Source organism: Diceros bicornis, chromosome 3 (genome assembly GCF_020826845.1).
Source record: "Diceros bicornis minor isolate mBicDic1 chromosome 3, mDicBic1.mat.cur, whole genome shotgun sequence".
Taxonomy (NCBI): domain Eukaryota; kingdom Metazoa; phylum Chordata; class Mammalia; order Perissodactyla; family Rhinocerotidae; genus Diceros; species Diceros bicornis.
The window spans coordinates 79,794,074-79,806,254 of record NC_080742.1 but is presented as its reverse complement, the minus strand read 5'-3'; the positions used below and the strand labels follow the sequence as shown (position 1 = coordinate 79,806,254).

General features: G+C 41.2%; 1 protein-coding gene across 1 annotated transcript in view; it reads left to right on the top strand.

The window, feature by feature from the left end:
* Positions 1–4,299, top strand: part of PODXL (podocalyxin like) — a 44,072-nt gene extending 39,773 nt beyond the window's left edge. Inside the window, exon 8 of the mRNA XM_058530128.1 lies at positions 3–4,299. Coding sequence (XP_058386111.1) covers positions 3–200 — 198 coding nt within the window. The 3' untranslated portion in view covers positions 201–4,299. The remainder of the gene's footprint in view (positions 1–2) is intronic.
* Positions 4,300–12,181: the final 7,882 nt, after the last annotated feature.

Sequence of the window (12,181 nt, the reverse complement as noted above, 5' to 3'; positions counted from 1 at the left end):
AGCAACGACTAACAGAGGAGCTACAGACAGTGGAGAATGGTTACCATGACAATCCAACACTGGAAGTGATGGAGACCTCATCAGAAATGCAGGAGAAAAAGGTGGTCAACCTTAATGGGGAGCTGGGGGACAGCTGGATCGTCCCTCTGGACAACCTGACCAAGGATGACCTAGATGAGGAGGAAGACACACACCTCTAATCAGGTCTGCTGCCAGCCTCCAACAGTGCCACAGAGCTCCAGACTAAACCACCTCAAGTGCCATTTGGACAGGGGAGGAAAATCCTTCCCATTTGAGGGAAAGACTGGGGAGGAACAGCAGACTCAGAAGGTTCCCTCCTCCCAATCCCCACAGGGCCTTACTTTTTCCCTTTTCAAGCTGAACAAATCACATTCTGTCTAGATTCCTCTTGTAAAATAACCCACTAGTGCCTGAGCTCATTGCTGCTGGAAGATGAGAGGAAGGGAAATCAAGAAAGAGCCATATAAGGGACTTATATGATCATCTGGTAGAATCCCTTCGTTTCACAGATGAGAGGACTGAGGCCAAAAGAGGGTAAGGTCAAGGGCACACAGCCATTTGGTGACAGAGTCAGGATGAAATCAGACTCCTTCATTCAGTCCAGTGCTCATTTCCACCGCCACACTGCTGGAATCACCTGCGCCCTCCCTCCTGAGGGGCCTCCCTGAGCTGCCCTGGGCAGGGGTTGGAGTCAACAGATGGGATGGAAGGAAGAGCGGGGCCAGATCCTGTCTCAGTGGGATCTGATGACTTGAAAGTACAGGTCCTGAGTTTTCTATCTCCTACCCCAGCCTCGTCTGCCAGTGTTCTTGTCCCCTTTGTTTTTCCTCCTTCCTTTCACTCAATTTTTATTCCCACTCTGTCCCCGGGCCCCTGGGACCAACACAGGGCATTCATGACCTTGAACCCCTTGTTCTGCATTCTGGTTTCATCGGATTTGCTTAGTGAGATTGGGACTTAACCCACACAAGACTCCCAGTGTGAAACAGGTCTGCTTAACGGATCCATCTCCAGGTGAAGAGCGAAGGGGAAGCCCTTCCTCCCAGCATAGGTCCTGGCCCATCACCCAAGGCACTCCTTGAAGAGACTCCCCAAGAGCTCCTTTGGCCTCCCATTTCCCACTGGGGACTAAAATCTGCAGCAGCTGCTGAAGGCATAGTGTTCCTACTTTGTTGTTCACTGCTCAGCCGATGGAGGTGAAGACTCAAGCTAGGGAATCCCCCGAGATCCAGCATGAAAGAGTAGCTTTAGGACAGACCTTCCCCAGGCCCCAGTCAGCACAGAGGTAGCTTAATAGACAATCGATTGAAACAGCCAAGAAGGATAGGCTTTACTCTCAATTCCATAGGAAACTCAGGGACTTTTCAAGTTGCTGAGAGTTTTGTTATATTTGTTATATTAGTTTTGTTATATTTGTTTAATCCAGCCCTCTACTACCAAAGGCCAAAGCTCAGGTTGTTGGGAGACTTTCAGTTAGCTCATCTCACTGATTCCGATTCTCCTGTGCATAGGGTAAGGAAGGCCTAGACCGTGCGATGCATTTTAAGGTGCATAAGGGGCAGCCTGGGGACTAGCTGTCTGTCCCAGTAACAATCCACTGTTCTGGCGTGTACTCTTCTCTGTATTCCTAGTGGGGCTGCCCAGTTCTCCTGCAGTTTCTCGTGGCATCTCAGGGAAACAAAATACTGTAGAGGGGTTTTGAGGGGGCTTAGCAGTTAGCTGCCAAGTAGAAGGCACCTGAGCACTGGGCATAGTGGGGTTTAATCTGATTTTCTGGGAAGAGGGAATCCTGTGTGGAATTTTGAACTTTGCCCATGGTGTCTATTGTTTCTGGGCAGAAATTTCCTGGAACCAACTAGGAAGATGGGTGGAACTGCTTAGGAGAATGAAAATTGTCATTTCAGGGCAAAAAGCCAGAACCCCAGAACCTAGAGGCCCAGGCTGTGACAGTTCTGATGAAACAGGCTATCTGCTCAGGATAGCTTCTTTTTAGGGGAGGAGTTGAGGGGGAAGATCTATGTCCTTCCCTGGCTGCCTGATTCCTTCTTCATAGCCTTTGGCCTTTGACATCCTAGGGGAAAAGGAAGGCCAGGGGTTCAAATAGGGGCAGAAAAGGAAGGCCAGGGGTTCAAATAGGGCCCCCAGTGAGCTTCCCAAGAGTTAGATGCTAGGTTAACAAGGATCCAAAAGTATTTGCCCTGATTCTCTAGCACTTGGAGGTTGGCAGGATGAAGAACAATGCCAGTTTGGGGGGAAGTAAATAGAGGAAATCTTGTTATGCTGGGAGGAGAGCTGTTTGCCTCCTTCCTGCCCAGCATTTGTTTCTTTCGACCCAGTGAGTTTCTATCGTGGCCTCTGTGGGAGAGACCAGACTGGATTACTACTCCTTTGCTGACTCTGAGTCACATTTCACCCGCCAGGCTTTTAGACAGAGACAGCAAATATGCCTCTGCAAATGGATCAAAGGCTGCAGCCCCAAGGCCTCTTGGGGAGAGAGATGATGACTGGCAAGGACTAGAGAGTAAAAATTATGCTTGGTCAAGAGGAATGAGTGTGGCTCTGTCCAAGGAGAACCTTGAGAAGCTTTGGGCTGGTTCAGAGGTTCTTTTTTCTGGTGCACCCAAACTGTGTTACTCTAGCCTTTTAGGGCCACTTCAGAATCCATTACCTTGCTTTGGCTTGCGCCTGCCACTAGACAGCTATGTCAGAGGCCATACGCCATATATTGGAAAAGGTCACCTTCTTCCCACATCTTTACTGGGTTCTAAATGCTATCTGGTGATAAAGATTCTGGGGCTGAGAAGATAGAAGTGGGACACCAGGAACTCAGCATGACTTTTAAAAAGTTGTGCCAAAGAGAGATTATAAACTCTTTAATTCAAGGGCACACTGTGTTTCCTTAAGCTGCATAAAAGGCCAGAAACCATGATTCTGATGATTGGACAAAATCCAGTGGGAAGCATGCAGTCATGTGCGTGGGGAGAGAAGCAGCAGTGCTTATGAAGGAGGTACAGAATATTCTCTGCATCATAGACAGAATACAGGTTTAATCTAGTCTAGACACAAGATTCCTTTATCCCCTCTTGATAAGGAAAGCTAGCAGAAAGTTTATTTAAACCACTTCTTGAGCTTTATCCTTTTTGACAATATACTGGAGAAACTTTGAAAAACAAGTTCAAGCTGATACATATATACATATTTTTTGATAATGTAAATACAATGACCACATGTTAATCTGCCCTGCACTGATTTAAGTGAATATACTTTGAAAAAACATTTGTTAGCTAAGAGAGATGGCTTCTTTTTTTTCTCTGAACAGGAATGTAAATGTCTATTTTACTAGAAATAGGTTTTTGTTTAATTTTTCTTTAATGAAAAATAAGGCTGATGACAAAGTATTTTTCTTGCAGATCAGGCATTTTAATTTTTAAATATGGTTCTCACCCCCTCCCCAGCAAAGCCCCAGTCTATTACAGTAAGGGCGGAGTCAACATGCGCTGGTTGGAAAGCCACACTCTAGTCATAGGAAAGGGTTTTAGAGACCGAGTCCAATGTTTTTTTTTGTTTTCACAGAAAAATAACCTGAAACCCAGAAAGATAAAGTGACTTGGTCAAAATCACATGGTTAGTGACAGAAATGTGATTAAAACCTGGGTTGGAAGACTGTCCAGTGCTGAGTGCCTCGGAAGGAATCAATAAATTAAGGAGTGCTAATTAAGGACAGGCACCAGAATAACACAAAGGACAGAATTCCCTTCTCGAATCTTATCCTGCAGCCAGGCTAGGGAGGGCATGAAGACAAAAGTAGGAACCTTACTGATCTAATACACTTCCTCCGATTTGTTTAGGTCTAAGACTTAAATGAGCAATTCTTTTCTGCCAAGAAACAGTTTTGAATGAGCTTTTACATGTGGGTCTTCTACTAGCAGGACTAAGGATCAAAGGGAACAAGATAGGGGAAAGCAGAGTGGGCAGGAGGAAAGCAGTGGTATCTTTCATCATTGTTACTAGCATTATTACTAGGTGAAAATCCAACACTGAGTGAAAGCAGGAGATTACTATTTGATGGGGGTCTTTTTGTTATTAGTGAATGTTAAACAGTTTGCCCAGGAGACTAGGGGAGCATGTGTGTCTTAGTGGACAGGGGTCTGAAGTACACTGGAATTTACTGAGAAACTTGTTTGTAAAGACTATACTTAATTATTGCCATATTGCCATTTTCTTACAAAAATATATTTTGGAAAATTGTATACCGTCAATTAAAATGCTTTTGTGTAAGCTGGTTCAAGCGCTGGTATTTTGCTCTGATTGGCTTATGTTCTTCACTTGTGCTGGAGGCTCATCACCGAAGCACCTGAGAACGTCAGACATTCCGATGAGTGCAGCAGCCTCTGCTCTTAGTTATGCCTGCCTAACTATGCAGGTCCAGAGAGTAAAAGAGGAGGAAAGCTGAAAGAAAGGAAAAGGGGATCTTGGAGGTGATAACGGTTCGCCAGATTATCTCAGGCTGTTCTAGTGATCGGAACTGAAAGGACCTCGTTTTCCCTCCCATTGTTTTGTTAATGTTTTACTCTGTTCCTTCCCTCGACTTGTGCCTCAGATAGAATTGTAAATCACCCACCAACAAAGACCCCACAGGGGCTGCTGAACCCTGATCAGGTATGCAAACACTGGCGTGGAGACAAAACAAATAAAAATATAAAATATAAACAAGAGGTTCTGTTCTGGCCCTGCTGCTGCCCATAAAAGGATCTGTTTGCTTGTCACAAGAAGTCTCTGCCTGTCCCTTATCTAGAGACGTAGTGAAGACAGAGAAGGTCCAGGAAAGGAATCACTCAAGATGATTCTGATTCTCTTCATCTCCTAGGCTGGTATTATCTACCTATATGTTTCCTCATTGGAAGGGGAAAACTTGATCATTCCCAACTTGCAGAAGCGAAACCATCAGGTGAATATGGTCCACATTCACAGTTGCTATACAACAGTCTCTTCTATTTGCCTGGCATCTTACAGTTTACGAAACATTTTTACATATATTATTTAGGAATTGTCACCGCTCTACCAATAGGGAAATTAGGTACAAAGCTTCAGGATTCTCTGAGATTACACAGCTATTGAAATGGTAGTACTAGGCCTTACATCTACATCTTTTCTCTCCAGTCTTACATTGTTTTCTCAACACCACATTAATGCTTGAGTTCCAACAACGACAAAGTACATTTCTAAAACGCAACTACTGTTACAATATGATTTTACTTTTATATGGGAGTTTTGAAAGGCAGTTAACACCCTGAAGGGTGGGCCAGAGTTGGGTCAGGGGTATTTTGAGGTTAACTTCAGGAGTGTGCCAAGGATAAAGAAAGGAGTACCAGGAACCCGGCAGGCCCCCGGCCATGCTCGAGGCACACTGTTCTAAGAGGATGACTCTTAGTTTATAGCTGGTCACAAAGGCCACAAAGTAGTCCATTCTCTTTCTGAATAGGTCCTTCACCCTGCTCCCTGCCCTGCCAACCAAGAGGCACTCTCAGTTATCATTTTTAATTTCTTATGCCTCTGTCACTTACAACCTCCCCCATCCTACAAACTCCCTCCCAAGTCACACATTTCTTCTGTACACCAAGGCAAAAAAGTAAATAAAGAATAGGACTGGCTACTACAATTCACACTGTGATAAATACTGAGATAGCTCATATTTTTCAAGGACCTTGGCATTTTATAGATTAAAAAACCAGTGGGGGCCGGCCCCATGGCTTAGCGGTTAAGTGCGCGCGCTCCGCTGCTGGCAGCCTGGGTTCGGATCCCGGGCGCGCACCGACGCACCGCTTCTCCAGCCATGCTGAGGCCACGTCCCACATACAGCAACTAGAAGGCTGTGCAACTATGACATGCAACTATCTACTGGGGCTTTGGGGGGAAAAAAAAAAAACCCAGTGGGACCACAGCAAACAGGATCTGCTGCCAAAATTTACTTAAAAGATGGAGAAAGTGAGGCAGAGAAGTTGAGACTGTTTCAGTACTACAGAGAAGTCACTGGTGGATCTGGAAATAAAAACTAGGATTCCTGATGCCTGCCTTGGGCTACCCCTCCTATGGCCCAAGTTCAGAGGACAGCTGTACAATATGTGCTATAGACATGGCCAAGTGTGCTCATCTCCCCTCTTGGGATTTGCCAACCATCAAAACTTACTAGCACATCAGTGGACACTTCTACCTATAGCTTTTCTCTCTTTCTTCTCTGTAATCAGAATGTTTCTGGAAAGAATATAACTGCCTTAGCTTTTCCCTAGGTCAGAGACCAGCAGTAGGAAAATCCCCTGTGGACATTAGAGAAGATTCAGACTAAGAATAATAGGATTGTTCCAAGCATCATCCTCTCTGCCCGACCTTCTCTGACACAAAAAGCCCCAAGTCTCCACTCTCCTCTTCCTTTTTTCCTTCCAAGACATGTAAAAGGCAAAGGAAGATATGGCATAATATGTAGTGCTAAAGGAAAGAAGAAACATAATCAACTAGAACCTAAGCCTATACCAGGACTGACATAGGCTTAAGGCTTGGGGATAGCCATCAGTTAGCCTTTCCACTCATACCTTCAGAATCTGAAGGGTCAGTGGTAAAGAATGTTGCCTTCATTTATGGGGAAAATATTTTTTTCAATTTCTATGAAATCTATGGTTGTCTTTTATATGTCAGTATGGGCACACATGGCCATTTCCCTATTAGATGCTGGATTATCTCCTTGGGCAACTAGAAGTTCCCAAGGTACCACTTCCAATCCCTGTAGTTCTCCACATTCACTTGATATGGGAGCAGCTGGCATCTCAACTATGTTCAACACAAAGCCCTCTTTGCTTATTGCTGTCTTCCCACCAGAAGACAAATATATCAAGGGAGAGGAGGTGGTGTCCCACATTTCAATCCTTTTGAATTAATTCTCTGGAGGATTAACCAAGGAAAGGGCAATTTCTTACCTTATCACCACACATCGTGTTTTCCTGTTTTGAAAATAAAGAAATGTTACTTATGAGCCATGCTCAAAGCACACTCTAGAAATGAAAGCTATGCAGTAAGATAGATTATTTGATTTGTAAATTGAGAAAACATAATCCCTATTTGTTTTTTTTTTTTTTTTGTGAGGAAGATTAACTCTGAGCTAACATCTATTACCAATCCTCCTCTTTTTGCTGAGGAAGATTGGCCCTGGGCTAACATCTGTGCCCATCTTCTTCTATTTTGTATGTGGGACACCTGCCACAGCATGGCTTGATGAGCGATGCATAGGTCCATGCCCAGGATCCAAACCTGCGAACCCTGGGCCACTGAAGCAGAGTGTGTGAACTCAACCACTATGCCACCAGGCCAGCCCCCGGAATCCCTATTTTGAATAAAATCAGTTACAACTAACTCACTGAAGAATGCAGGATCACACACAAAGCCAAGAAAATGTAAACCAGATCAGGAGATGAAAAGGGCCAAGAGGAGATCTTTTTATTGAGAGTCTATCTGGAGAGCATACACAACTCAATCCTAACAATCCATTATCTTTATTTGGCATATTTCTGAGTTTTATTTTTTTCAAGGTTCAGCCCTTAACGTTTCTTTCCCCGTCATTAGGGACAGGGATCCAGAATTTTTCCAAACCTTGCAACACCTCCAGGTTCTCTCTCTTTACATCTTTTCTACAATTTTCTATTTGAGTTCAGTTTCTTCTAGTTCCTAACCTGTACAAGAATGTCCCCTTTAAAGAAAACCTGGGAAACACAAGTCCAAATTTACAAAACAGAAAATAGGGCTGGTCATGAACAGTAGATAAAAAAACATCATAATAATTTACCAGTGTTCTTTAAAAATGGAAACTTTCCCCAGAAACTTATTTACTGAACTTATTTATTTCTGCACCATCCCAAAGGAGAACACCCAAAGGCTCTTCTATAGTGTATATCATTTTCCATCTTTGGAAGCCTGAATAAAACTCACCTTTTTGAGGGAAGAATAGAACAACTGCAAAATACATAAATATTTTAAAAGTTGACTTCAAAAGTAATTTTAGCAAACACAGGAGACATCTTGTACTGTCCATATATAACTTTTTATTAAGAAAATGAACAAAATACATTCTTTCTCCATATGTACATTACATACAACATAATTCTACAATTGCAACTGTTCAGCAGATCACTCATTTATTTATTCACAAAGTAGTGTTAACACATTCACCAAACGTGGGATCAGAAAATTACTTCTACTAAAAAAACAAACAACCTAAAAAGTTCATACAGATTGGGCAAAAGTAAGATAAACCAGAGAGGGTCATGAGGGGAATGGGGAAGATTACAGAACACACTCAACATAGCCCAACAATGACACAGAACAATAACGATGTTAGAAGAGATTTGATGCCCAAAAACCACTTCTGTTTAAAAGCTCCAACTAGGTCAGCCGTTACTGAGTTCCCTAAATTTCTGATTTAGGTACTTTAGGACACAGTCCTACCCTTATGTTGCCACTGAAGAGGAGGGTAAAGGAAAGAGCAGAACCCTGAAAGGTTGCAGTTTTCTCCTTCACACACTAAGAAAAAGACTCTCATATGAAATACAAAGCTTCTGAATCTTAGCCAGTGAGCAAAGATATACATTTTTTGGAGAAACATTTGCTTAAGCATGGTAAGGAACTCTTGTTCCAAGGATTCCTTATTTACATTTATGTTCATTTGTTTTTCTTTTGCTTTGCTTTTCTCTGCTTTTCCTTTGGCCTTTGAAAAGTTCCTCATCCTTTTTGGGTGTGGGTTAACTATGGTCATATTAAAAAGTCCATCTAAACAGAAAGCTCTTCATGGTATGAATATGCTCCAAATGCCCACAATGGTGCATAAAGGGCTTAAAAATTCAAATGAGTCTTATGGGGCTGGCATGTGGTGCAGCAGTTAAGTGCGTGCACTCCGCTGCGGCGGCCCGGGGTTCAAAGGTTCGGGTCCCAGCGTGCACCGACGCACCACTTGTCAAGCCATGCTGTGGCAGCGTCCCATATAAGGTAGAGGAAGATGGGCACAGATGTTAGCCCAGGACCAGTATTCATCAGCAAAAGAGAGGAAGATTGGCATCGGATGTTAGCTCAGGGCTGGTCTTCCTCACACAAAAAAGAAAAAAAAAAAGTTCAAATGAGTCTTAGAGATGAAATTGCCCATGACCTGAACAAGGAAGCTCCCTATAGCTTCTGGGTAATATCTTACTTCCGTAGTTCAGACTTAAAGCTTATATAGCAACAGAATTATTTTCAGACTGTCTGTCTAGAAAAGGGCAATGCTTAAAGGAATATAAGTAAAGGTAGGGACAAATGCCTCCACACATGTGGTAAAAGATAATAAGAATGGCTGTGTCAAATTTGTTTTACTTTTTCTAGACTTTACTATGTTGGGTAACAGAAAGAAGTCAGGAAAAATAAAATGAATAAGTCTCATCAGTTAATTAACAGTGGTTTTCCTTCTTTACACTTAGTAATTTCTAAAATTCTATGATAAAGGTATTTTTATAATCACAAAAATCAATAAATGTCATTTAAAGCTCCTATAAAAGATATTTAACACTTTCCAACTTTCAGATGAACTGGTTGCTGTAACACCACATTTCCAGTAGAGGAGATGTTCTAATAAAGAGAAGGAGCTATCCGCGGCATTAACAAGCAGAACTAGAAAGGCAGATTCTATTGACTACAGATGGAGCTGTATCTTCTCAATCTAATTTCCAGTCCAACCTTGGTTTTGACGATTTATGTCTACCTGAAGGGATCCTAAATTCTGGCCACTGAGTACTTTTAATTTATAAAAGAAGTAAAAGAGTTGATTTAAAAAAAAATTCTAACATCTTTCCCAAGCTGCTTATATATAAATATGCCATTTTGGAAAGATGGAATTATGTTTGTTACCAAGACAAGAAAAAGAGGTCCTCATCTTAGCTTTCCTGTACTGTTCTTATGAGGTTGCAGACTCAACTGTACATGGATTTTGAAGTGGTGACAGGGAAGGAATCTCTTTAAAAAGAAAAGCACATATATATCTACAAAGGAATCTGCTCATTGAAAAATGTCACATTAATTCTGCAATTTCTAAATTGAGCTGAAGACTATACATAAAGGAAAAATTAATACTATACTATCTGAGATTCATTTCAAAAGACATTTTACACAAGTGAAAAAAGCAAGCTGGCTTAAAGAATAACACAATCACAGCATCCATGGGCCAGGCTAAATGTAATGCTTAAGAGAGGAAGTTCACTTTTATTTCTCTAAACGGGTGGTTTACAATTGAGGGAGAAAATAGTTTAAAACTGGTCAGTCACCAAAAACATTTTTCTGGGAAAGGAAAAAAAAATTTCAAGAAGGAGACCAAGTGCATAAGTTTTTAAAACATATATCTTTCTCATAGAAGACTACTGATATTTAAACTTGGACTTTAATATTCTACTATCAAATTTGGGGTTGGGTAGACAATTACTTTAGTATGTTTTATAATTTTGTATTCAGTGCTTTTACAAGTATAGCTAATGTGTATATGTAAAATTAAGCTAAGCCTTTACAAAGGTGAAAGTACCCTAGAGGACTTCTCAAATAAGCAATTAAAAAAACGTAAAGCCATGCATCTCTGTCCTCAGTTTTTCCCCCTTTCATCTCAAGAAGGTAAATACAGCAACTACAAGGCAATGTGCTAAAAAAGTCACTTGCAAACATCTGATGGCATGGCCCTGATGGTAAAGGATCCTCTCCTTTGTCCCAAAATGAATTTATAAAGCTCTGCCAGCTGCGATGGAATTGGACTTTTTATTCTAGGTACCTTCTCTAATTTAATTAATTCCTTTACTGATGCAGAGGAAACCTGAAGAATAAACCAAAATTATTAAATACTTCTAATGCCAAGCCCAGAACTCATGTATTTCTTGGCAAAGCAGAATAAACAGAGACCCTTGGGATTATGTATAATTAATTTATTTTAAAACACAAAAACTAAACTGATACCAGTTCAATTCTGTATGGGTTATAGGTTAAACATGAAATGACAATTATCTTCTTATTTTAAAGGGCTAGAAAATGAACATCAACCAAATGACATTAGCTAAACTCTAACAAAGGCTTTCTTGAGATTTGTTAACAAAGGAGAGAAATAAAGCTCAAAACTGGCTACTTAAGCAACTCCTTAATCATGCACACAAGCCTGTTCAGTATATCACACAGTGTTTTTCCCTTTGGCCAATTAATTTGGCATTCATTAAGCCAAATTCACTGAACGAAAGTGAAGAATGATGATCTCCTCGGGCTGGTATTCGTGTGACAGACAGCTCAGATAGCCAAACTAACTGCGGTGAATGCTAGCATTTCACACAGTACAGAGCTGTGTTGCAAGAGCTTAAACTCAATGAAAAAGCAAGTCCCGTGGGAGTCCCAGAACTGCATGTTAAAATGTTTTATTGCTGGTTTTCTCTCTGGACCCTTATTAAGGAACTGGCTGAATATAAGAAACCACTCACCTACTTTAAGATCTAGAGCCCATTACACTGAGACTCTATAATAAATGGCATATTCTTTAAGACAGGTTTTCTGTTTCAAGACCTCTAATGGCTATTTGGGAGCAGGTGAGAAAAGCGACAAACCAAGAAATGCTGCTTTCCAAAGACTATTCAGAATAACTGAGCTTTGATCCCTTTTGAAAATCTTCTTCCCAGCACTGCATTAATAAAATTAATTTAGAGTTAGAAATGAAGAGCTTTCTTTTTTATTTAGATTTGTGAATCTTCAAATCCATAAGGAAAAAGCTCCTATTTTTCCTTTTCTAACATATCCTCATTCTCCTCTCTAGCTCTGTTCCTGAGGTTCAATACTTCCAAGTGAAAATGTCATAGACAGACAAAATAGGACATTGCACACAAATGTTTAACAGTTCATTGAGACTGTCTGAACAGCAGATAAAAACGAAGACATTATTTCATAATTATAAGTGATATCTTACAACTGGTCTACTTCTCTACTAAACATTTCCCCCCTTTTTTTGTTGTTGACCCTATAGCTCTCGGATAACGTCCACATAACATTCTGTTTTCAATCAAGCCAGGCAGTGTTTAAGGACATGATAGTACGTTTGCAAATCTTATTTCCAAATAATGACTCTAATGTGAAA